The sequence below is a fragment of the Centropristis striata genome, chromosome 22 (assembly GCF_030273125.1).
Source record: "Centropristis striata isolate RG_2023a ecotype Rhode Island chromosome 22, C.striata_1.0, whole genome shotgun sequence".
NCBI classification, from domain to species: domain Eukaryota; kingdom Metazoa; phylum Chordata; class Actinopteri; order Perciformes; family Serranidae; genus Centropristis; species Centropristis striata.
This window is the reverse complement of record NC_081538.1, coordinates 2273046-2300476: the sequence shown is the minus strand read 5'-3', so window position 1 is coordinate 2300476 and position 27431 is coordinate 2273046. Positions and strand designations below refer to the sequence as shown.

General features: G+C 39.4%; 1 protein-coding gene across 1 annotated transcript in view; it reads left to right on the top strand.

The window, feature by feature from the left end:
• The first annotated feature begins 1000 nt into the window (after positions 1-1000).
• The window catches only part of snd1 (staphylococcal nuclease and tudor domain containing 1), a 232043-nt gene continuing 205612 nt past the window's right edge, over positions 1001-27431 (top strand). The window contains exons 1-10 of the mRNA XM_059326285.1: positions 1001-1214; positions 4255-4404; positions 5290-5410; positions 5869-5950; positions 12033-12193; positions 14804-14895; positions 16861-17019; positions 17126-17232; positions 17839-17929; positions 24921-25025. Of these exons, the coding sequence (XP_059182268.1) occupies positions 1140-1214; positions 4255-4404; positions 5290-5410; positions 5869-5950; positions 12033-12193; positions 14804-14895; positions 16861-17019; positions 17126-17232; positions 17839-17929; positions 24921-25025 (1143 nt within the window). The 5' untranslated portion in view covers positions 1001-1139. The remainder of the gene's footprint in view (positions 1215-4254; positions 4405-5289; positions 5411-5868; positions 5951-12032; positions 12194-14803; positions 14896-16860; positions 17020-17125; positions 17233-17838; positions 17930-24920; positions 25026-27431) is intronic.

The following is a 27431-nucleotide window of genomic DNA, read 5'->3' as shown; positions in this document are numbered from 1 at the left end:
TCTCCTGGACTTCAGAGGTTTAATTTATCATTTTGGCAGTTCATGTGAAGCTCAGATGAAAATGTAACATTTCCAACAGCCCTTGAAGGCAGCATTAGCTGGGGTAACTCTTTTTTTTTTTTTTTAATAAACTTTATTAAGGCAGTTGGGTGGGGTGTAATACAAAAAAAATACATCAGAACGTCGCCAGGGGGTTTCAATAAATCATAAAGAGGTTGTCATACAAAAATATTATAAAAATTACAATTATTCAGAGTTTTAGCAGCTTTCAAATTAGTAGAGTCTTTAATAGAATTAATATATTGCTTGGTTTCACTTATAAATATAGAAAAGAGGGGATTTTTTTTTGTGTATCGAGATTTATGTATGTGATATTTTGCCAATAGTATAATTAGATTTATAATGTAATATTGATTTTTTTTTGTGTATGGGAAGTCAGTGAAACCAAACAGTATATTTTCAAAACAAAGGGACAAATTAGGTTCAATTGAAAAAAAAAGGAAGTTACAAATATCTTTCCAGAACTTAGACGAAAAAGGGCAAGACCGAAATAAATGAAAAATACTTTCAGGGTGTCCTTCACAAAAAAAGCAATTCAAATCTAAATCTTTTTTAAAACGTTGAAGAAAAATTTTAGTGGGGTAGATTCTGTGAATTATTTTAAAAGAAATTTCTTTGATCTTATTGTTGACTATATATTTTGCTGGCAAATTCCAAATCTTCTCCCAATTAAGGTTATCAATAAAATTATTCCAATAAGCAATGATGTAGGGGGTTATTTTGGCAGTTCATGTGAAGCTCAGATGAAAATGTAACATTTCCAACAGCCCTTGAAGGCAGCATTAGCTGGGGTAACTCTATGCTGACGTGTCGCACCTCTTGACCCGGAAGTCATTAGTTCAAATTGCCTTTGCGGTCGAGCAGCGGCTCCATTCGCTCCCATTCATTTGCGCTCCACGTGACCCGGAAGCGTTTCTGCGCATGTGTATGCATGGCAAAGTGTGTTTCCGGTATAACGTGTGTGTTGATCAGTGTTCAGCCTTTTTCTCTTGGCTTTCAGTAGAACAGTCAGTCACTTCGGAGTCCCAGCTCCCTGACCTGGTCACCCCTTTACGGCGTTATATCTCAAACCAGTGGACATGGCATCTGTTTCGGCACCGGCTCAGACAGCCCCTTCTCCGGCTGCAGCCCTGCAGAGAGGAATAGTGAAAATGGTAGGAATCCTTACATGTGAATATGTAGAGCTATTATAGGGATAATGCTAGTTAGCTGAGGGCTAATGAAGGCTAAACTAACTCTCGGTGTTGTAGCTTTACAACTGTAACCGAACATATTTGACGATATAAATGCAGTTGTGTGTTAGTTGCCAGTGTTGGCAACGTGTCACTAGCAACTGTCAGCTCACCTGGATGCAGCAGCATGCAAGCTAACTGCTAGCTGCTATGCTAATAAACCTGCTAGCCTGCTAATATAAGCTCAAGAAGAAGAAGAAGAAGAAGAAGAAGATTACTTTATTAATCCCACAATGGGGAAATTCAGCCTCTGCATTTAACCCATCTTTTTTTTTTTTTTTTTAACACACAAGTGAACATACCATGCAAGGAGCAGTGGGCAGCACATTATTTATTATTATTATTTATTTTATTATTTATACTGTGGGGTTAGGTGCCTTGCTCAAGGGCACTTCAGTCCTAGACCTGGGGAGATGGGGAATCGAACCAGCAACTGTCCAGTTACAAGCCCTGAGTCCTAACCTCTAGGCCACGGACTGCCCAGCCAATTGACGTTAGCACACGTTTGCTATATTGCTAGTTGCTATAAGGCTATAAGGAGCTCAAACTAATAATTTTAGTGGAAATATAAAGTGTATGGACACATATAAAGCTGCCAAAAGTCTGCTATAAATGAGAGACAAAGTTGCCTTACATTTAGTGAAAGCCAAGCTGGCTGCAGAGTTTTATTTAGTAACTTAACTAGCTGTACTGGTAACAGATGTTTAGTTTCCCAGCTATTAGCTAGCTAAAGGTTAGCTAACTGGTGTTAACTGTCAAGTTCACATTAAAGAACAAAGGTGGTCTACATGGAGCTGATAGCATTTACTGCAACTTGAACTTATTTATCTCACTGGTCACTTGTAAATTGGTACTTAGCCAAGTAGCTTTTAAGCTAACACCCAAAGTTTCCTCATATCTTTTCATTAATGCCCCTCAGCATTTCCCATAAATATTAATATGTCACATGTCAGCACAAGTATCGTTTATGAGCATTAGGCAATCTAGGACTCCAGACGTTGGTTATGTCTTCCAACCTTTTTAAGTCAGACATTTCCCCAGTCTGGTGGTTACAACTAACCACAGGAAACTGACACGTAGCTACAGCTCTCATGCCCCCATAAGCTCCCATTCATACTGGTGGTGTGTAGTCGCTGTGCCTCCATATGTTACTTTATCTCCTTTTGCCTTGAACTAAGTTCAAGCAGCAAGATAACCTATATGAATAGGTTAAAGGATAGGATAACGTTAATATATTTTCTCAATGTATGCCTTGCAAAGTTTCCTAGTTTATGTTTCAAATATTTTTATTGTGAAGCAGACAGTATATCAAAAATACATCCATCTCTGGTTTGTCCAATGCTTCATAATTTCATTATAAGTAACAAAGGTGTCCTACAAATAAACAATAAATGAAAAACAATAAATGGGAGAAAAATATAAAAAGTATACAAAAATATGTAAACAAATACATATATTAAAATAAATAAATAAATAATAACACCCTCCCTGACCCACCCAGTACTACTCAATTTGTCCTACATCCTGTTTTAAGAAAGAAATAATTGGTTTCAAAGTTTCCTAGTTTGACAAGTGAACAGTGCCCAGTAGACCCACAATCTTCTGTTTGACAATATTGTAATGTTGTTGTATATGACAAGTTGTTTTAAGATGTTAGTATTTTTAGGAAAAGGATGTTGCCCGTACTACTTTCTTCCAGCGATCATATTCAACACACAATTACGCTTGTCTCCAGGCATTGAGCTATTTTTATAACTCTAATGACTATTGTAAAGAGGTAAGCACCAGTGTCCTCCCTCAAGGTTACACTCTTGGGGGTTTATTACCAAAGGAATTGTATGTTTTGTAAAAAAAACATCTGTTAGTGCCCCGGAGTAGTTGGATTCAAATTGTTTACGCCAAGAAATTCAATTCAAATGAAAACTCATAACTTTCACCAGGTTTGTCTTGGATTTGCTGAGCACACACTACATGATTAAGATTTATAGTAGAACCTTCATTATCTAATACAATCAACTTTGTGCCTTGAAAAAGGTGATCAAGTCGTGCAGTGCATTCCAAGTGGAACTTGTCCCTTTTGTAAACAGAAAAGGGGGATAGTGCCTCTTTTTTTCCATTCCTTGTCAGTGATTTAAAATGACGCTCTTCTACTAAGAGTATACTTGGAGGGACTGAGTCAGATAGTGGGGAATAGTGGTAATTTGATAGAAAGACTTTATCTAGTCCACATCTTAGATCAACAGTCCCCAGTGATGCTCCCTGCAGACACACTGGAGAGTCTGCAGATAAAATGTGTTTGCTCAGATTCGTGTAAATGCCGTGGTTGTCAAACCCAAGAGTAGGTTATCTTTTTTTTTTTTTTTTTTCTTTCGTATTTAGCTACCTTATCAGATGGCGTGATCTCACCTTGCGTGTGAATGACAGCCCATCTCCTTGGCAACGTGAAGTTGCTTTCCAGCTCTATAATACTACTTCAGGCTCCTTAACATCTTTTAAGATTGGATCGTTTTAAGCTACTGTTTAATTTCTGAATTTACAGCTGATTTGCATCACCACACACATGTCTTAACTGTTAACTACATTGAAGGAGACCATATTTGCCTATCTACTGTATTTGTTTATGTTGCTGCAGTTCCAAATAAATCCTCAATGACCCACCCATAGTGCTTATCAGATTGACACTCTTAATGCAAATACAAATACAACGGTTTACTGAATGTACCAGAGAGCATGTTTCCACTGAGAGGAAATAGAAACTGAAAGCTACCTCTAATTTCTCCCTTTTTCTCAGGTGTTGTGTCCTGCGAATTGCATAATCTTTGTTGTTATAAATAAATTTAAAAAGGAAAAAAAAGAGTGTTTCACAATTTTCTACATTTGCTGAATTATTTGCATTTGGCCAGCATTTTTTTCTGTTAATTTGACCTTCTATAATTGACAGTCTTTAATGTCGTCCCTCCAGGTCTTGTCAGGCTGTGCCATTATTGTTCGGGGCCAGCCTCGAGGTGGCCCACCCCCAGAACGTCAGATTAATCTCAGTAATATCCGAGCTGGAGCTATGGCCCGTCGAGCCGCTCAGGGCCAGCCCGACACCAAGGACACCCCAGATGAGGTGAGCAGCTCTATTCCATTGTGTTTGTGTTCAGTTATGTTTGCATGTTTGGCAAAGGCAGAACAAGGTCCTGTGTGGTGGGCTTTGTTTTCACTATGGGGGGTAGATTTTTTGCTTTGGGATATTTGTAACATGGATTTGCTATTCTCCTCCTTATCGAGCAGTTGTAATTCTGAATGTTTTGGTATTCAGACCATGCTTGACTGAATTAATGATGATGTAGCCAACAGATAAACTAGTACATTCTCAATTGAACTTGCCTGTGAAAAGTCCATCTCTTTATTTATCACAGCAAGATGTTATTGCTCTATATTCTTCTGCCTGTTTTATGTATTTGCTTTTAAAATATATCTAAATCTGTCTATCTAGTATCTAAAGGTTGCATGACTGAATTTTCTGCTTTTTGTTTTTGAATACATTTCCTATTTGGCCTTGACAGACGGTCATGCATTTTTTTCTTTTATCAGATCAGAAAAAGGAAAAAAAATCAATTTAAAACGGCTTACAGAGATAGTTTGCTTTAACGAATATAATATCCTATTGGAAAGCAGGTTTATTGCAGTTTTTTTTTAACATGACCATGACACTGGTCATCATTGTGTTTAGTCTGTTGTTGTTGTTGTTGTTGTTGTTGTTTAGTCTGTTACATGGAAGAGGTAATGATGCATCACAGAGAAAATTTCGATGCATATCCTCATCTTTTAAGATATGCCTTTATTTTGAAATTCCCACTTAATATTTATGCTTATTATAAAGAATAGATTTATTTTTGTATAAATGTCTGGAGGAACATAGTAGTAGCATAGTCAAATAACATTTTAGTTCCTTTTTGTTTGACTTTTTATTTGGTTTCCCAGTATGTTAATATTCCTGTCTGTACTACAGCCATGGGCCTTTCAAGCCAGAGAGTTCCTGCGGAAGAAGCTTATCGGCAAAGAAGTGTGCTTCACTGTGGAAATCAAGACCTCTATCGGCAGAGAGTACGGCATGGTCTACCTGGGGAAAGGTGAGTGGACTGTCACATCTCAAAGCAGAAACTGATCTGAACAGTGTCCCTGTTGGGGTTTTTGAAGAATAAATATCATATGAGTGGGAACACTGACGTTATACTGAATTCAACATACCTGTGATGTGGATATCTAACTGCAATGCACACTTATTATCGCCTTTGTGAACTACCCTGTTCCTCAAATAGTTTGAGGGTGGAAGCTGTACCATGCTGCTCGCTTATCAGCTGCAAGTATGGTTTAAGTGAGAATTGTTTGTAATCAGCAGTGAATTCAGCACACCTGCAATAAGCGATTGTGCATAGCTTAATGTCTCTCTTAACCTAAATGTCAGCACTCTGATTGCCTCTTGTCCAATCAAATTACCCAACCAGAACTAACTGCTGTGTTATTTTAATCATACCGGTCTTAAAAATAAATAGAAGTTTGTTTTTTCCCCTCTTTCGTCTCGTTTTAGACACAACAGGCGAGAACATCGCCGAGTCTTTGGTGAACGAGGGCTTCGCCACAGTCCGCAGGGAAGGAATCAGAGGGAACAAGTAAGAGTTTCGCTTCTCTGCTACCTGTAATGTTTCAATATGTGGTTATTGATATTAATGATCTAAATGGTGCCCAAAGGCATGACACAACCAAGGGCTTAATATTGTTTAGTCAGGTTCAAAACACTCTCAAATGTGTCTCTTTTTGGTGAGATGACTCAAAAAGAAAATACATTTAGATGAAACTTGGTGTGCCGATTAAATAAATCCCAAGCAAAATGCAAGTGTACCATACGTCCCAGTTTCTCTTGAGGTTATTTAATTGTTACATATTATATTAGTTATGATGCTTTGATTAGCTACTTTGACATGGCTGCTCTCAAGGTTGTCATTATATCAGAAACTGATATCATAAATACCTGTCCCACAAAATTGTCAGCTCATTCAGTCGAGTTGAAGTAATGTTGGACCTCTTTTTTTAATGTTGTTTTTTTTTTTTTTACTTTCTTTTTATTGATTTTTCAGTGAAAAACAAAACACAAACATATAATTATACACACAGAACAGGTACATCAGACAGGGTCATCCATGGCAAAATACAATGGCAGGTTTTATTCTAAACAAAGGGCTGGCAGAACTCGGGTCCAGTGACACAAAATACCTTCGTTTGTGCTGTCCACAAGGTCACCGGTACAAAAAATTAAATAAAAAAGAACCCCATAACAAGCGGAAATGGAATATATATATACATATTTATACTGGGGGAGAAACGCTCCCGACCCAGGGGAAAAATACAATAATATAAAATAAAAAGATTTTCCCACACAGAATATGCAATCACCTCTCATACATGTAGTCCCTCCTTAATGTTGGTTTTAGTTTCAAACCTCTCCACTTGACTCTACAACATGATGCAATCACTGTAAAGCAGAACAACAGATGTAAATCTGTGGGGAGACATACACAAGTCCTCAACTAGTAGACCACAGAGAATTGAGATGGAGCCATGGTGTCCCAGATGGTGGCAGTATTACCCTGCTGCTGCAATGATGTCCCTCTGAAACCCTTTTCTGCCACATTGCCCTTGCACAGTAATCCCCAAAATACACTGGCACACCCAGCACTATATGACAGAGCACTGTATATCCCCCCCAGTGGCAGTATTTGCACATTACACGCATTACAAGCAATTTGACTCACGCTGCTACATGTGTATCTTCCAACTTGAACGGAGATGATGTGAATATTCCGCCACTAATGACCCATTTCAAGCATTCTGTCCAATGGCCCAGAACAAGCACTAATGTAAATGATGCTTTAAGTGTAAGCGGGCATCATTTGGCCAAAGGGGACGCCCATTACTCAGCGAGGACTTAGGGCCTTAGTTTTTCCCTCAGTGCCTTAGCCTCCAATAATCATTACCCCTCGTGACGTTGATGACACTAGCTATGATGCGATCATAATTATGGGGGCGATTATAACGATGATGGCTGCGGACACTGCTGTTATGTGTGTTCAGAAGCAGACTGCGGCTCGGGAAAACGGTCAGCCGACTCACAAGTATAAGGGCTGGAGGGAGCGCTCAGCAGTGCACCAGAGATGGCTGTGGCACACTTGTTCTGTGCTTGTTTTCTGTGGTTTATTAGAGCAAAAGTGAACACACATAAACTCAGACACACACACACACACACTGCAAGTTGGATTGAATATTAATTTTCCTCCATTAAGTATATTCAACTTGTGATTGTGTTTGTTTTTCAAACATTATTTATCTTATCACTTAATCCAATTTTGAGTGAATTAATTCACCTTAAAGTGCCACATTGGAATAGAGGATTGATTTAATTAGCTTCTCCGCACGGATACCCCAGTGTGTGTTGTTGTTTTAGTACTTTGTTTTTTTTAAAATTTTGTTTTATTGGATTTTTTCAGATCTGAAACAAACGGCATATAAAAGTAGCACACATGCTCATCAGAGAGGGCTCTCTCTTTCAAAACATAGGTAACATATCTGAACAATATTAAGTCATTGTTATTGACTTCACAACAATTTCCTGTTATTGTTTACTTTCTGTCTGGTACGTTGTTCTTTGTTTAGCCTCACTGGCTAAATACATCACGGCATTGTTGTTTGGAAGAGTTTATCCCATAACGTCTGTTCAGCCTGCTGCTACGTTGTCCCAGAAAAGCTTTAGTTTAGAGCAAATATATATATATATATATATATATATATATATATATATATATATAAAGTATGATTGGCCTTTATGCTGTCACAGAGCCTTGGGTGTTATGAAGAACCATGTAATATTCTTCCAGGAGAACGTTCTTTATACTCCAAATTATTTTCAGCTTAGAGCATAAATTTGCACTTGTGGGATCATACGTTTTCCCTCCCAATTACACTCTATCTACATACTTTTTTTTAAATATCAAAGATATAATTCATGACTTGCCATCTTAAATATTGTTTACTTGTGCAATATTAAATATTTTGATCCAATCTCCAACTTTAAGGTTGAATAAATAATGTTTTTAACGTCAGCTTTGGCTTCGTGCTACATATTGCAGCCGTCAGTGTCGGGCAGATTTATATTTATTTAAATCACACGGATGAGTCTTTTGGTTTGCTGTTGGAGACTTCATCATTTGACGGAGTTTCACTTTAACTTGATCAGGCATAAGAAATATGCTGTCCTTGGTGCTGAGCCATACAGTGATTGCTACAGACGCATTCATCAATCTCCTTTCAAGCCTCTCCGTCACTCAGTCAGACTGCTTTTCTTTTAGAAAAATGCTTTATCCGTTCACTGAGGTGGCTGGAGCCTGAAAATTGGTCAGATTCCAGGGCAGTACACTTTCCTTTTGAAAAATTAAAAATCACAGGCAGGGGGTTTGACTGATTGGTTTATATAAACCGCCCACCCACCAGAGCAGAAGGGAGCCACATTAACATGGAGACCCACTGTGCTTCCTAATCCCCCATTGCTCCTCTTTAACTGGAGCCCCAGAGGAGTGCCGGTTGAGGGGTGTAAGCGTCTTGGGGGATGAACTGTGCTCATTTGGGCCTCGCTGCTCACTAGGAGTGGAACCCCTCCAGTCGAGCACACAGGGGAGAAAGACTTCCTACACTCTCTTCAAACTGTGCAAAGACAACAGGGAGCTTTAAAACAGTTTGCTAAGGTTCAACATTTTGTGTCTATTTCAGGTATTTGCGGTTGCACAAGGGAGCCATATGGAGATGAAAGATGTAGCCTACAGTGTGTTCAAATATAAGGGAATTGGAAAGAATGTTTTTCTTGGCCCTTATTCCTCCGGTAGCCGCTCTCAGTATTGCACTTTCTTACCCATCAATATCCGTTTTGATTTCAAGCAATGTGTTGGAAGGAGTTGCTGACCTAAAATGAAACCAGTCTATTTGGAGACACGGATAAGTTCACTATCATCTGCCTCCACACATGAAGTTATTTCTATATCTTAACCAATCTCTGCTTGTCAGTTGCTTTTTCCGTTTATTTCTGTGGCTTTATAATGTCTGCTTTTCTTGATTGCATTGTTAGTTTCTCTCCCTCTATCTTTCTCTGTTTCCTTTTTAGCGCTTAAATTCTAAGTAGCTTAAACACAATTGACTTCTTTCAGAAAGTTTCAGTGTTGTTGCTCAGTAAGCAAGAAACTGTTTCGATTCAAAGTTGGTCGCTAAATCAGTGCAGAGGGGAAAGAGAGCCGGACAGCTTTTGGGCGCCAGTCCAAAAGCCCAATTAGGAACACGCAGCTGGAAAACGGGCTTCATGTGTGTTTATGTGTGTGGCATTTTAATTGAGACCCACTTTGTTGCTTCTCCAAAACCGAACAGTGTCTTTTAGGCAGCAAGATGTGAAAAATTCAGTTTGTGGACTGTTAATTTTTAAAAAGCTCGAGTCACTATCGCTATTCTCATATCAATCGGGCAGCCTTTGCTTCGAGGAAAAACAAAAGCCTGTTGGCCATTTGAAGTAATGAATAATTAAAGTTGTACAAGGGGCCCTCAAAAAGCATTAGGCTGCACAATTTAGAGAGCCAGCATGGAATTAATTGTGGCGTTTGTAGCCAGCTGCGTGGTTGCTTTTGAAGGAGCTGTCAAACACTGTTATTGTCTCTTCGCAAAATGCTCGGATACATTTTTAATCTGGTCATCAGCTGGTTGCCACTAAAACAACAGTGCAGTTTGTCAGGAACAGCACTTTATGCAGCACTTAATTCGACAAAGCTGGAGTCTGACCAAACCCATACACAATGCTGTCCTATACCTTTTAATGAGCGCTTGTTCGTGTTAAAGCTAACAACCCAAGACAGTTTTGTTGCACTGACAAACTTAAAAACTGTTGCTGCAATTTGCTGAATTGTAATGAACGCAACATGACAGAAATGAAGACCATTCACACAGGCTACAAGTTGTCATTGTGGTTCTTGTAATGCTAATACTTGTGTATTGGGGTAGCACATGTTTTACCACAGACTGGATAAGAGCAATTAGCACATGATAAAGTTAACAAGGGGTCCAACTCTACAATCAAAACCTTTTCTGTTCTTTAGCTACAGTGGCTATCCATTTCTGACGGGTGTGAAATTAACAAGCAGAGCTATATATTGTTTTTTTAAGCTGGTTGTTTAAGAGGTTTTACGGCCCTTAAAGACTCTGATCTTTTATAGATGTGTTTGTATCCTAACAGCAGTATTTTAACTCAAGCTATCACAGCTTTGGTGCAACAGTGTTTTTTTTTTTTTTTTTTAACAGCGTTTTTTATTTTTCACAGCTGGTAGCAAGCCATCTGTGAAAGTTTCAATATTAGCTTCACTCAGCTGCAGGTTTCAGTGGCAAGCCGGGTTTCATGCTACTTAACTAATTCATTGAAGTAAATTTAATAAAGATGCTGTGGAGATTTCATTTCAGTTTCTTATTTTGTGCAGTAGAAATTTAACATCCCAGTGCCCTGAGGGGAGAGGAGTATTTGCGAGGGAAAGTATTTGTGCCATTTTCACAAGCTTTTTACATTAATTGGTTGAAAACAGTAGCAATAAGTGGCTGTAGAAAACAAAGGCTGTACAGATAACTTATTTTCACTACTTGTAAGGACAACAACATATTGATTTTTATAACTTTAAAGCAGCAACAAGGACCTTTATAGTTATGTGGCGCCTTTGGACAAGTGTTCATATGAGCACCAGACTCCCTTTAGAAAACCTTTAATTTTACTGCAGCAGGGTTTGACAGTCGTCCCCACTCGATCCTGGATTTGGTTCTGTGCCTCCCATCCCTTCAGCTGGACCAGCAATATTCAATTCAATTTTATTTATAGAGCGCATTTCATGCACAAGTCAGACTCAATGTGCTTCACAATGTTTTTTTTTTTTTTTTTTTTCCAGACAAAGGTGTTTATTGTTTATTGTATCCTTTGGATCCCCATTAGTCTTCATAGAGATGAAGACTACTCTTCCTGGGGTCCACATTAAATCAAACAATTATGACACAATTACATCATTACAGCATTTACACAGATAATAACATGAAGTCATTCATCCTAACATGATTATAATGTATATTAACATGATTATAATATATATTAAGTAGTACAAGGTATGATTATAAAAAGAGTTACATGATTATAGAAGAGTATACGAGGTAAGCATAAATTTTACCATGACGTTCAATGCAGATGTATTAACATATTTGAGTTCAACTTAACATGATTTCATATTTTCATAGAAGACCATTATGTATACACATAATTACAGTTAAAAAAACAAACAAAAAAACAACAACAAAAAACACAGAAAAACAAACACAAATCAATTACAAATTAATTAAAGAGTGCAGGTAAACAAGCTATTCCATATTCACCACATATACACTTACTTACTCACACATGTGCACCCACTCCCACAACCACACATGCACACAATTCAACCAAATGCTGTAGAGAAAAGATAGGTTTTTAATCTGTTTAAAAAAAAAAATTAAAAATATGGCATGGTGTTAGCTCCCAGGAAGTGGGTGGAGCAGCTCGATAGTCGCTGCTACCAGATAGCTCTCCACCTTCCCACTGGGAATCTGTGTGTTCCTTTATCGTGTCTTAAACTTTCCTTTTTTTGTTTGTGTTCCCAGTCCAGACCAGGCCAGGCTCTGTGAATTGGAGGACCAGAGTAAGGCTTCCAAGAAGGGCATGTGGAGCGAGGGTGGCGGCACACACACCATCCGCGACGTCAAGTACACCATAGAGAACCCCCGCAACTTTGTTGACTCCTTGCACCAGAAACCCATCAACGGTAATGCAGATCCATGCTGACACACGAGTACAGACACAGCTTGGTGTTAGAAACTAAGACAAATGGCAGACAAAAACTCACAATAATACACAAGCTTCTATTCTCCTTTAAAGGCCACATTTTCTGGCTTTGTCAGAAGTCAACCCTCTTGAAGATAGTTCATTATAAATATCCTCTCCAGGGCACGTAATAGCACCCTTCACCGGCTCATTCCACCAGTTTCTCATCTCTGACCCTTCCTGAGGTGTAATGTGCCACTCAATTCATTTCCAGGCGACTGCTGTTAACAGTGGCTCAGCTCATTTCACTACCCTTTAATTGAATGGGGAAATGAAGAGGGAAAGGCTTTTTCGTTCCTTTTATTTCTTGTTCTTACCATTCATGAGAGGCGGCCAGGGTTGTTTTGAAATTGGAAGCAGCAATCCAGCCGAAGCGCTTTAAATGTGCGTCGAGTTGCTGTTCTTGAAAACCAGAATACCAATTCTCTCATCTGCTTATGCAGACACACACACACAAACACACACACACACACACACACACACACACACACACACACACACACAGGGGTACACAAGTTATCCACAGAAAGAATGCAGACTCGGAGAACCTATCATCAGAATGCCATTTCGGCGTGAAATGCCTTTCACACAAGTCACTCACAGCCTGTTCAATTTCTTAAAGTACTTTAGAGGTCAAGAGCAACAGTTGGGTGATATGATTTTTGGAGAAAAACACAATGTAATACCACAAAAAAATACCTCAAGCCTTGATATGTGACATTTATAGCACAGTAAAACATTTTAAGTGATGCTCCAAAAGTCAATTTTTTTCAAATCAAGTGCTCTCCTCAGTAGGATTGAGAGGTGTCTGTAAAAACAATCACTAGTCAAGCACCAAATATGTAGATAACTTCTCCCCAGATTGTATGAATGTGGACATCTTGATATTATGCTGGTTTCTTTAGGGACAGCTTTTCCCCACTGTCCATACATAAGCTCAATACAGGTGCATCTCAATAAATTAGAATATCATAGAAACGTTTATTTATGTCAGTAATTAATTCAAAAAGTGGAAATAACACATATAGATCCATTACACACAGAATGAAACATTGCATGTCTTAGATTAGATTAGATTTGACTTTATTAATCCCACAGCGGGGAAATTTCTTTGTTACAGCCGCAGAAAATCACACAATTTTAAGATAAAATAAAATCAATCTGAGAAAAGACATTTAACAATATACAAAATAATAATATACTATATACAACTTAGTGCAAATTAAGTGGAGAATGTGCAGAGTGCAGATTATATGCAAAAATGTTCTTAGTTTATTTATTTATTTTCTAAGTATAATGACTATGTCTTACATTTAATGAAGACCTAAAATTCAAAATTTGAATTTTACAAAAGACCAATTTTAAAAAGTATGTTTAATATGGAAATGTTGGCCTCTGAAAAGTATGTCCATCTATATGCACTTAATACTTTGTTGGGACTATTTGACTTTAACTACTGGAAATGGACTTTTCCATGATACTCTAATTTATTGAGATGCTCCTATGTTTTCCATTTGATGAAAATCTGGCTAAATAATCGACTGACTATCATTGTATTGACAACAGTAGTTTAAAACAGAAGTAGTGCATTAGTTGGATTTTGGATAACTGTGTCCAACATTCACACACTGACAGCAGTGATGTGAATTCATTCAAGCTGTCCGCAGCCTTTTCATGCCGTGAGGAAGGAAGCTGCACAACCTTTTTTCTAGCCACTCTTGTAAACCCACAGTTGTGAGTATTAAATAAAGCTTTCGGTTGGAGTATCACTTTAAGTGTCTACAGTCTGCCAAGGAGGCCGTGACTTTTCTTCCCTTTTGAGAAGTACCAGAGAGTTAGACATCTCAATTCCACCGCTCAGTAAAACGGGGTGGTCGTTTTCATCGGATAGTTTTGAATTCAATGAATGTCACAAAGGGCACCGTCGAAAGATAGATTTCAGAAATGTACCTGGGCTCATTTCAGAAATGTACTTTCTGTTGATGGATGGAGGCTCAAAGCCAGGGCTGCATACGTCTAGAGCAAGCTCGTCTTAGAAGAAACAATTGGTGCAGAACTTTGGTCGGAATCGTGCCAAAACGTTTCACAGTCTTTGTTAATTCTAGATGCATATTGATCTATTTTAATGAGTGTATTACACACCACAGAGATTGCATAAATACACCCAGTTGTGTACAAAACGTAATACCTAGTGGCACTTAGAAGCACTTACATCTGCAAATGTGCTTACTGAGGACTCTTAAACCATTAGTGCACATTTGAGAAATTCTCCAAAAAGGTTTTTAGAAATAGCTTTGTGCTTCGCCAGCAGTGATGAAGTCTGTTTCCCATCTCTCCAAATCTAGATGGTTTTTGGAGATGAAACTATCGGATATTAGCTTTCACCCTAGATCCCCAATCATTTATTCCTCACTATAGTGTGTATATAATGGTACTTAAGATAAGCTTTGTCCAGCTAACAAATAAGCAAGTCTAATCTGAGAGCTTGATGTCTGTATTCAACACACTCCTATCTTCCTTACTCACATCCTGTTTTCCTTCGTCCCTCCAGCCATCATCGAGCATGTGCGTGACGGCAGTGTTGTTCGTGCCTTGCTTCTCCCCGACCACTACCTGGTCACTGTCATGCTGTCTGGAGTTAAGGTAACCAACACTCAACATGCTACACTTTTTAGTTAACTGAGCTGGTTTTTTTTCTTCACTTTTTTCACTCATCCGTCTGCTTTTTCCCTTCTTTTTCACACGTGTACTGCCAATTTCCCGCCTATAGAACAGGTAGCATTTCAGGGAAAATGCCAGTACTGCTTTGTTGTGAATGAAAGCAGCAACATTGAAGGGACAAACATGGAGAAGGTTACGTCCATCTGATCATAGCCACTTTCAACCAATCACAAGACTGAGATGACATAATTAAGTCAAGTCAAGTCAAACTTTATTTATAGAGCACATTTAAAACAACCGGGGTTGACCAAAGTGCTGTACAGATATCACAGTTGCAGGAAATACGGTAAAAACTAAGATACTAAAATACATAAACACAGTGCAACAATACAATAAAATAAATTAAAAATATAATAAAATAAATAAAAATTGTAAATAACTGAACTAATTAAATTAGTATGGTAGCAGATATCTGATTCTGATAGAGGTGTGAATCAGCAGAGACCCCACGATACGATTTTATCCCGATTCTTGAGTCACGATACGATATTATTGCGATTTCGAGCATTTTTTGCGATATGGTGTATATTGCGATACAATATATTGCGATATAACTGTTTTTAATTGCATTTCGTGTCCACAAAGTGAAATTCAATCAAGAATTGTTTTGTCAAATAAAGAGAAAATTCTCAGTCTATTCATCTCATTTCAGTCTTTTTATTTCTCCACAATGAGAGTCAAAGCCACAGACTGACCAACAAAGTATTCAGTCAAACTGATCTGATATCAAACATGTTGGACGACAACAACTACAGCATTTTCTCAAACTTTCCTCAACAATCCCGACGCAAATGGTGCCTATAGATTCCTCAGATCTTCTTGTTTCATATGATAACACTATATCCAGTATATTCCTATAAGTGAGCCCGCTATGGACACTAAATATCGATACTAGGCGGCCATGAATCGATATTATATTGCCACGCAAAATATCGCAATACTATGCTGTATTTTTTCCCCCCACCCCATCATGAAAAGTCATTATTGTTGAATATCAAATACTACAAAAAATGACTCGTTCCTAAAATAATATGACATCGGTACATCTGACATTGCTTCATTTTCTTCTTCTGTTGAGTTTTATGGTTATTGGCATCCATAAGTGTTCCATTACCGCCACCTGTTGGACTGGCCTTTACACAGTCTGTTCTGGTATTGCCATAGCATTTGTAGGAAGACGGAAATGTTCGTGAATAGGTTCTGCTAAACCACATGTAGAAGAAACGACTGTGGTGTCAGTTTCCTCCACACAGGTCTGTCTTCATTTTACTGTCAAAAAACTGTTAATAAAGTACTAGACGGCCCTGTTTTGGTCTGAATTTGTAGTAAAAAAAAAGACCTAAAAAGAGTAACAGCTCATTTTTGCCTCTCTTCTAAGTCTGTTTGTTCTACCAGAGTCATATCCGCTCCACTAAATTTCCCCATCCATCTCTTTCACCAAGCCCAGATTTGCCAATGGACCACTCAAGATAACTAATCTTTTTCATCTCCCACTTGAAGATATTACATCCATTTCAAGGTGTTCTTTGTCTCGTCGTTCAAAGGCTTGTCTGCTCGTTGTGGCTGTTGTGTTTATATCTGTCTGGTGTGTTGCCATGCTCAAAGGAGAATACAGATAGCATGTACAGCAAGGTGACATCGGTTAAAAGCGGATAACGGTACTACACAGAAAAACAGATTACATCAAAAGACTGTGCACAAAAAAACCCTCCTAGAGGCATTTGGTGACGGCTGGGAATTCAGTGCACAAAATGTTTTCTTTTCTTGCAACAGTAATGTTATTAAATCAAGTCAGACACATTTTAACACATCTCCCATCGCTCACAAAGCACCCATCGATCCAGGCGTGATTATTTGTGTGTTAATGTGTGTTTTCTGTCTCTCCAGTGTCCCTCGTTCAAGCGGGAAGCGGATGGTACAGAGACGCCTGAGGCATTCGCAGCAGAGGCCAAATTCTTCACCGAATCCCGTCTCCTGCAGAGGGACGTTCAGATCATCCTGGAGAGCTGCCCAAACCAGATCATCCTGGGCACCATCCTTCACCCGGTGAGACACGGGAGTCGCCACCTGGGGCGGAAGAAGTGGCCATTAAAATTCAGGCTTTCTGTCTCATTAATTATTCTCTGACTGTCACTGTTTGCCTTTGTTTCAGAATGGAAACATAACAGAACTCCTACTGAAAGAAGGCTTTGCCCGCTGTGTAGACTGGTCAATGGCTGTCTACACCCAGGGAGCTGAGAAACTCCGAGCTGCTGAGCGGTACGCAGAAAACATAACTTTTGTGAAATGGTGCCGTTGATGTGTGCGTCAGATGTTTTTGGGGTCGTGCACAGATCTTTAATATACTAAGATCAACAGAAAAAGTTAAAGCATATATTGAAACGTCTTGTTGATTTCTCATAAACACACCATTAAGTATTTATTCAATAGCAGTCAAGCTGCCATGTCATACATTATTAAATTAAGCTGCTGCTGCTTAGCTGGCAGAGAAAATTGTTGGAATTTACAATATCTTTGGCTCTAATGCAAGACAAAATAAAGTCCATGCAGATTCTTGAAGTATTGAAATTGTGTGAATTGAATAATATGCAAATGTATGCCACCACTTCTTGAGATGAACAATGTCGGTCCATTCTGCTGCATGATATTAATTCTCCACAATCATCGCAGCAATGACTATGGGCTAATCATGTTGGATTTTTTTGCACTTTAATGAGCTTTTGTAGCTTTTTCCAGCCAAATGGATAATTGGTATTCACTCGATTAAGCCCTTTATGTTCTATGTATTTCTGGCTGATGTTGAGGACTGCCACTGATGATGATTATGGGTTTCTTTTTTTTTTTTTTTTTTCTTCCCTTGGCCAGATCTGCTAAAGAGCGCAAGGTCCGTATCTGGAAGGACTATGTGGCGCCCACAGCCAACTTGGACCAGAAGGACAGGCAATTTGTAGCCAAGGTGAGTTCCTGAAGTGGCTTTTATAATCTGCGTCTCATCGGTAGAATTGTTGTCTCTCAATGGCACTTTTCTTTGACCCCGAACATAATGTCTTTTAATTGGGAGCATCTTGCTTTCATTGAGAGGCCTCACTTATCTTTGACCAAGAGAGGGAAAAAAAAGCATCAGTGAGGTAGGGGTGTGCCATATCGTATCGTTCACAATAATATCGTTTTTTTTTTTTTCATGGTTAAAGAAATGCATATCATGATATTGGCAACATTCCTACTTCTTGATGTAGTGGTTAAAGTTGTTTTAATCACAAAAAGCTACTTACTCCCTCTCGCTGAACACATGCAGCTTTCAAAATAAAAGCACAGTGTGTTAAGAGAATCCACCACAGAATTTACAAGAAGACTGTCAAAATAAGATCCCTTAAATAAAATATACAGGAACCTTTATTCTCCTTTACAAAATTTAATTAAAATATACCCCCGGAACCCCTAACTGGTTATTTTTATGATTTGCTCATACTCAAGAGTCAAGAGTAATTTTTTGTATTTGGCAACTGTTGAGATTTGCACTTCAAACTACATGTTAGATTTTTATTTATCTATACAGACTAAAAAATCATATTTTCTACATCTTGTTAAGTATTTCCTAATATCATCAAGAATATCGTTATCGCAAAAATAGCCTGAAATATCGTGATATTCTTTTAGGGCCATATCACTCACCCCTACAGTGAGGTATAAAGCCTGACATGCAGACGTTCTCCAGCATGGATAAGGCTTTACTTCAGTGCTATGGGGAGGCCAGTTGTTGTTTCCCTCGCTTCCACTTCTTGATGTCTACTGCAGCATTTCCAATTTTTTCCCCAGCACTGCAGCAAAAGCGGAGCCACTTTGAGGCTTCTAACGAATTATGTCCTCCTGACACCTTATTTTCACATTTGCACCCCCCACTGAATAAAAAATAAAAATCACTTCACTTAAGATACTAGGAGGAATGCTTAACAGGCAACAGAAAGAATAAAACATTTATATTTGCAGTGTGAGCCGCTGTCTCCCCGAGCCCCCTCAATAAAAGACTGTTGGACGTGGGCAGCGAGGGGAGTGAGGGGATATTTGCTGATGAGCTCCGGAGGGCGTATGAAAGAGGCAGCAAGAAAGGTAGAGGGTTGAAGAAGAGATTGAAAGTGTGGGTTTGTGTGGAGAGGTAAAGGGAGACTTAAGGGAAGATGGATAAAAAGACATGAGAAGTGAAAGTCAGTGAATTATCAAGATCCCTGGGACTATGCGTGTCCTCTCTCTGGTATCCTTGCGTAGTTTTTTTTTTTTTTTTTTTTACTGCTATGGTACTGCACTGCTGATGCCCTCACTTAAACCTCAGGGCACTTTTTGATCTCTGTAGGACTTTATTCCGTCCTTTTTCCTCTGTTCTCCTCCAAAAGAGCCACAGAGGGGACTTATTCAATTTCAGCTGCTGCTGTAAAACACCCTGTTCTCACTCAAATTGGCGCATATATGCAGGTTTTTTAAATAAATTCACCTGCGGCAACCCTAAGAAAGATGTTAGTGTCTCTTTTTGTCCAGTGTGAAAGGGATTTCTCCAGATTCTCACCTCATGGGGTTAATGTGGTTAACTTTCTGTATGCACAACTTGTCCTAAGGGTCAAAAATGACTTCACTTAACCCCTTAAATGAAGCTGCTTGATTGAATTTTGAAACTCATCTAGTGAATACTGAGGTTTTTCCCTCTTACAGTGCAGAAAAACTGGATTTAATCAGTGGAATCCCCTCTTTTTTTATTACAACACATCTGTCATGACTGGTTTACTAAAGTAGGGGTTTATTTTTATTACTTTTATTGCTAACGGTACTGCTTAAGTGTAAACATAATTTTTATGCATGCATGCTTACATGCACATATGCTGCATGTTTTTATGTTTTTTTGTGGGATGAAAGTTTTTTTTTTTTTTATAGCTGCCTGGTCAAAAATGATCACTAAGACAAGATTTGTAGCCTGTTGGTGTTCAACTTTCATGGAAATATGAACAAAAGTCTTACTTTTTCCTATGTTGGGGTCATTCTAGGAAAAATCATTGAATTTCAAGTTGAGAAAGATCGTTAAGGAGGTTTACAATGGTGTTAAATATATTTTCGACCCCTAAGACAACACAAGGGTTAATGTAGAACCATTTTCTGTAACATAAACGTCACCCTAGTTTGTTTGAAAAGTTGTAGCTGGACTTCAGAAACTTTGAGTTCCAGCGGCAGACAGTTGTGATGGAAAACGTCATGCTGACCCTGCAACAGCTTGAGCCATTTCAAAGCTAAGTACATATTGGGCGGGCTAAGGTTACTCAGGCCTGTCATTGCCCCCTCCACACTGCTCCCTGTGACATTTGTCGGCACCTAATACTGCAATGCACCGACTCTCCCAGGGACACATCTATCCATCAATCCTATCATCATACACTCCTCTCCTCTTCTCGTCCACTCTCCTTTTCACTTCTTATTATCTGAGTGATGGATAGAGTGGAGAGGCAGAGCAGGTCCAATCCCCACAAGTCAATCCCGCTGACGCATCTTCCTTTTTGACTGTCTCGCCTCTCTTTCCTCCCACCTCTACTGGGACTGGAGAAGTGGATGTAGGCCATGCCCCAATAGTCCTCCTCTCCCTTCCTTTACTTTCCCTTCCCCTCCTCTCCCCTGGGTAGCCGTCGACCTGCGAGGAGATGGATAAAAGGTGACGTGGTGTAAACTCCTTTACCAGCCTCTCATCACGATCTGTCAGGAACACTGCTACTGTTGCTTTTAGGATGCTCAGATCCATAAGAATGTGGCAGTTAAACTGCAAAACTAGTGTGTGTTTGTGATGTCTGAGGATTATATAAAGTGCAACAGTGTGTTCAGGTGTAGTATGGATGTCTCTTTTGTGGAACAGATGTCAAATATTTTCCCACTGGTATAGCCTAATACATTACAGTTTTCATTTTTGTACTTTTACTAATACAAGTGTACAAAAATTGATGTTCTCAAGACATCCTAACCTACTTTAAAAAAATGTTGACGCCATGATTATTGTATTTTGTCTCGACTTGGACAGAAACAGGATTCACTGCAGGATCTTACTCAGCTGGTTACATTTAAAATGTTGCATTGTTTGGATTAAAATCCATATAAAGTTATTATTTGACTTTGATTAAATCTTGGCGCCCAGTCTGACGATTTAGCTTCTGAGAGGCAGTATTTCTGCAGAAACCAGAACACTTCTAATACCAAAATCTTGTAAAAACTATATAAAATTGTATTTTCCTATATCTTTTTCCTCAAAACTAGATGCCAATCTATGTTAGGGCATTATTTATGCTATTAAGTTTACGCTTTATGTTCTATTTCTTGCATGAGAGTGCAAAGCTGGAGAGGCACTGTTTTGCCTACATGGAGTACATAAAAAAGTCATTATTTCTCAGACTATTTATTAAATTAATTGGCAGAAACCATGCTATATTATTGTGAAATAAATGAACCTACATTGGGATAGAAGATTTTGACCGTATTGCCCAGCCCTACTTAGCCGTGTATTGCTTATATAAATGTATTTTCTGGCCTCAGTTGAGAGTAAGAACACAAGCGGAGAGGGAAGTGCTCTTTAATGTACCGAGGCATAAGAGCAACTGAAGGTCTTGTTAGGAAGCAAGAGAATAGGACACTTTAACAATTGTTAAAAGGGAAAGATGGCATGAGGGCTTCTTGGCTGTTACTACGCTGTGTGCCCCAGTTATGACAAGTTGGACAGAATGGTTACAAGGTCAGACAGCTTCTTTAAGAAATTAAAGTCACTTCTTTTGGGGGAAGATGATGAGAAAAGGGTATATTGGATCACGCCCCAGTTAAAAGCAGTCAAGCGATTAGGTCAGAAAGTCTCTCTAGATGATTGGTACTGTCCCAGGATAATGTCTTCACAAAGCATTACATGCTCATCAGACACCTTTTTTTTTTTTTTCCTGCAGCACCTAGGGGGCTGCATGCCACCTCGAGGTGTTAATAATAGTATCACAAACACCACTAGTTTATTTGAAACCATGTAATTTGGGTGACAAATCATCTCCACTGGCAGCAACACGGAAACACCGCCATAGGTGTTGCTTTTGAGGGAGAGGATCTGACATGAGTAATGAGTAAGTCCTGGGCTCGGCCCCGTGGTTAAAACCAACTTAATGAATTCGACTGACAACCAACACAGTCCCTGACAGTAGCCAAGATCCTACTTTTCGCTGTGACTGATCTTGGCCACTGCAGATGTCATGTCATTGGCGGGCAGAGGGTGGCAGTAGATCCCCACCTCTCACTATCAGATTAGACCAGTGAGTCATGCTGCCCGCCTATTTGTCTTCTCTGCCTGCTCACTCGACCCCTCATGGCAGCTACTTTTGCAAAGACTTTTTGCTCTATTTTTCTATCTATTCTCCATCTTTTTCCCTCTGTCTCTTGTTCTTGTGATATTTGCTCAGAGATTACACCCCGTCTTTCTGGCTCGCTCCATATTTCTGTTCCTCCTATCTTGGTGTGTTGATCTGTCCTCCTTCGCCTCTCTCGTCTCGCCTCCTCCGGCTGATAATTAGCCAGTAAATGCTGAGCCATTTTCCTCTGCTCCTGCCACATTCTCTCTCTTGCACTTTATTTACTTGGGCAGGCCACAAAATGACCTTGTTACAGTGTGAATTTGTGTAGGCTGGTGTGCATGCATGTGTGTATGTCGCCGCGTGCATGCGTGCTCCCCCTCGCACTTACTCACTGCACCTCTTCCCCTCGCCGTCTCTCTCCCTCCTGCTCCCTATGTCTCTGCATCTCTCCCACTCAGCTCAGTGATTAGTATATGATGTATTTTGGCTGCTGTTGTGGGCAGCCTATTTAGCATGTGGGCTGGTCTAATTTCTGTTCTCTGGTGGCAAATGCAATGGCAGTCTGATTTGTTTTCATGGAATAATGAATCTCCCAAAGAGCCTAATACACCTGGATTTGTGTCTAGCGATACACACTATCAAAAAAAAGATTCAAACCAATCTCAATATTTCCAAAAGGATTTCTTTTTGTGTGGTTATTTTGTTTTTCTACCACACAGTCAGCCACACAAACACCCACATGGTCCAAATTGTGCTCGAAACAGGGTTCAGATCTGCATCTCTCACTTTAAGGACTTTAGCTTGAGCACAGCCTACATATGAGCCACAGTTTGAGTGATGATGAGGCCATTTAATGCACATGTGGGTGGCAACATGTGTAGGGCGATTGATTTCTCAGTCTCTTGCAAGCGGCCTACTTAAAGGCTCTGGGTTTGGATGCCTCCTCCATCTCAGTCACATTATACCCCCAATCTGTCTTTTTACTTGGAAGGGCTCAGGCACATAGAACTGCACATACATAGATTAGGTGGAGTAGCAAATACCTGCACTTATGCAGATTGGCAATATATTTTAGTACTGAAGGGGTGATTGGCAATTTGTTTTTTTACCTACGCTGATATTAAAGTGATTTTGATGTTATAAAAATCTGTAGAATCTGCACCCTACTCTGCATTAGATGTTCCTTGTGGAGCGGCATGTCCGCCCGCTGAGCTCTGTTAATCAGCACAAGAGAATTTTAAATCCTTAATCACAAACCAGTTTGCCCCCTCTCTTTCTCCATGGATCTGACACCCCGCATTAAAGTTCTCCATATGCCTGCTCACCAAAACTTTTTTTCTGAACTTTCCAAGAGTACTTAATGTTCTGGGTATGATTCAGATCGTGATATTAAATATAAGATAATAATGGTAAATGGAACACGATATGATATCGCCCCACCAAGCACAGACAAACAAGCCTGCATTGCTATAAAATAAATCGGTTTAATGCTTAAATGTTTTAAATTTAATGCTCACACTATTTTATAAATGTTTATTCACATCACTTCAGCTGAACTGCTTGCAGAAAGCTTTTAGGTTTGATTATTTTAAAGCTCAATCAGCCGCTGAGCTCAAACAGATTATTTAAAATCCAAATTAACATCAACAATGATTTAAAAAAACGCATATACCAATACTTGGCAGTAGAAATGCATTTCTAGACTCACAAAATGATATTAACAAAAAACTTTATTAGCTTGCAGACAGGCTGTGTAATATCCTTCGGCATACCTTTTGCCATCTTTCAGCATAATATCCTTAAATACAAGACTGGGAAACAATGCTGCAGTTCTATACTAGACTAATGCTCTTGTGAAATCGAAGGTGTAGCTGTGAACATGCAGACATTTTTTTTTCTGAAACTATACCTGCCATAAATTGCGGTTTCTACAGCTGGTACACAGGAAAAATAACATTTAAATGCCAGACATAAATTAAGTCTGTGTCTTAAGTTACACTTGTAAAGGTCTCCAGAACAAAGTGCTGGCAGCCAGTAGTTAGGCAGAGGGCTGTGTAATGCTCTGCCAGTCTATCTTTAACAGGATGTTTGTGTTTTAAAGCTGTTTCTCCTGCTCCCTCTCGCTCTCCCTCCCTCCTGGTGCCAATCCCCCAGATAGCAAAATGTCCTCGCTCTGTCCTCCAAACCTTTGCCGGCCTGCTGGGACGACTTAGCTTGCTTACTTACTCAGTCACTCAAGGATCACTCTTTCTTACCTTCGCTCTCAGCGCCTCCTGCTCGTGACAGCGCACGATCTGCACTGTCACTCTCCTTCCGCCTTTTTGAATAGATCTCTTCCTCTCCATTTATCCTTTACCTGCTCCTTCACTTCCTATCTTTCTTTCAGTCTATCTGCTCACTCACTCACTCAGTCACTCACCAAAATGCAATGCCAGTCTTTTTTTTTTGCAGGGGTGTGACTTTCTGTTCTCCTGAGGGATTTACATGTTTTTTGGAGCCTTAAATTAATTTCTTATTGAGTTTCTTGTCTCCTTTTGGTGCTTTTTGTTCGCCCGGCAATTTTATTTCACTCAATATCTGTTCTCTCCTCTGTCCCTTTAGGTGATGCAGGTGGTGAACGCTGATGCCATGGTGGTGAAGCTGAACTCGGGAGAATACAAGACCATCCACCTGTCCAGCATTCGGCCTCCAAGAATTGAGGGAGAGGTACAAACAAACAAACAAACCTGTGTGTGTGTCTGCCTTCTGCTGCTGTATGCGTGTGTGTGTACACAGCTTTTGACTGAACTTGTGTGTGACTTGCTTATATGTGGGCGAGCTTGAGGTCTTGCATGGTCAGCCAATTAATTAGAAGCTCCACAGAGACGACGCGTGTCACTGCCGTCTCTGATGTCTTGACAGAGTTGGTTTATTTTCAAGTCAAACACAAGCTGTTTACATCTCCCCTCCGCAAATTCCTGAATATTTGCCCATCTCTCTCACTCCTGCCCTCTCCTCTCCTCCTTTTACACATTGGTCTCGTCTTCCTCTAAACGACCGTGGGAATACTTTTGACCACTTGGTGGCGCCCCTGCAGTTGGGGGGCACATGTAAACACAGTGAGACACTTGCACACACCCAGTGGTTGCAGCACTGCAGAGAGTGAGGCAGATCGATTTTTTTTTTTCCCTGTTTCCCCTCCACACTCCCCCTTTTTCCTCAGAACCACTTCAAGACTGTGAAAACAGAAACGTACATATAAACAAGCTCACACACGTACCTTGTTTGCAACAATTGATGTATATTTATCCACGCAATAGGCTGCGTCTTCAAAAATCATCGAGACAGAAGTCTTCAGTGCTAAAAGTCACTCACCACCCATCCCGAACTGTGATTATCAAAGCACTTATTGGTTGAAATGAAGCCCTGCTCATCACTATACAATCAAAACTGCTTATTCTTTCCAAAAGCTTCATTTCAACACCATGTATTTATATTTGTAAAAGGATCAAAATGATCAGTTTTGTTTCTCTATTACCCTCGCCGCCTGAGCCCTCCAAAATGCTATCATTTTCTAAAATAACAGGCTCAAGATGTTTGAAAATGTCACTCCCATTAATTAGAAAGTTTTAGTGTCACAACAGCAGTGATTTTTTTTTTCCTTTTTTTCCCTCAGAGTTCCACACTTCAAATGAAAACCCTCTTCTCTCATTGTTTAACACGTCTGAGGCTGTTTGACAACCATTCCTTCAGTCAACACATTGTTTACTGTAATATCCATTTATGAGCAAGTCATGTCTCGCATTTCCCTGTTCAAAGAGGTATGAGACAGACAGGGTGTTGTGTTTCTGTCTAGGAAACGGTTGTAAAAGTGAGATTGCGGAATACCCTTTATTTTCCCCCCAGTTTTGATTGTTTTTGTTTTTACTGACTCCTCTCTCCGCTTGCTTTTCCATTTTATGGTTTACTCTTTCCGTATCTTTTCCTCTTTACTGTCTAGTTTTTATACTCTAGCCTCTCCCTCCGTCCTCGTCTCCTTCCCTCTCCCCTGGTGTCGTTAGTGCCTCGCATCATTAAGAGACTGCTTTGTATCTCTCTCCACCTCCCTCCCTCCCTCCCTCCCTCCTTCTGTTCCTCTCCTCCTCTCCCTTCTCCACAGTCAATTTCTCCTGCCGTCCTTCCCCTCCGGGTGTGCACACTGTGGTCAGATTGTTGACCTGCACCGTTGCCCTTCGTGTGTGTTTATTCGCCTTAGCTCTCTGTGGTTGTAACAAGCTTGTGGGCAAAAACATCTCTCCATTTTGTCTCTCTGCCCTTTTCTCCTGTTCCTCACATTCCATAGCTTTCACTCCCAACCAAGGTTATTATAGTTAACGAAAACTAATAAAATAACAAGCACTAGAATTGAAAAAACATTTTCGTTTTTTAAAAAACGATAACTAACTGAAACTGTATTTTGTGGTTACAAAACTAATTCAAACTAACTGAAATTATAGTGAAAATGTCCTTAGTTTTCGTCTTTGTTAACTTTTTTCATACGTAATTCTTTTGGTTGATATTAAATCTATTTAATCCATCTGGTTGATATTAAATCTATTTAATCCATCTGGTTTTATGACTTAATAAACTTATTGGGGCTGAGATGGAGCAGACAAAGGAAACAAAGGAAACATTTATTGTGACCTTATTGAATCTGGCACCCAACAAATACCCCATTACAAAAAAACTAAAACTAACACTAAAACTAATAAAAACTAAGCATTTTCCAAAAAATAAAAACTAATTAAAACTAATGAACTCACTCTAAAAACTAACTAAAACTAACTGAATTTGAAAACAAAAATTGACAACGAAATTAAAACTAAAACTAATGAAAAATCCAAAACTATTATAACCTTGCTCCCAACTCAACTTTTTTTTTTCACCCAGTGGTTCTTCCTTCCTGTGGAGATACTTTCCCACTTTCCATCTTTATTTACCACTCCTGTCTTTGTCTCACTCCTCTTCATTTCTCCATCTTCCTGTCCCTCTGTCCCTGTCTGTATTCTGTCTGTCCCTCTGCTCTTTGCCTGCACCAGATGCTTCAACAGTATGTGTTTTGTGCTTCATTACACTGTCGTATGTTACAGGGAG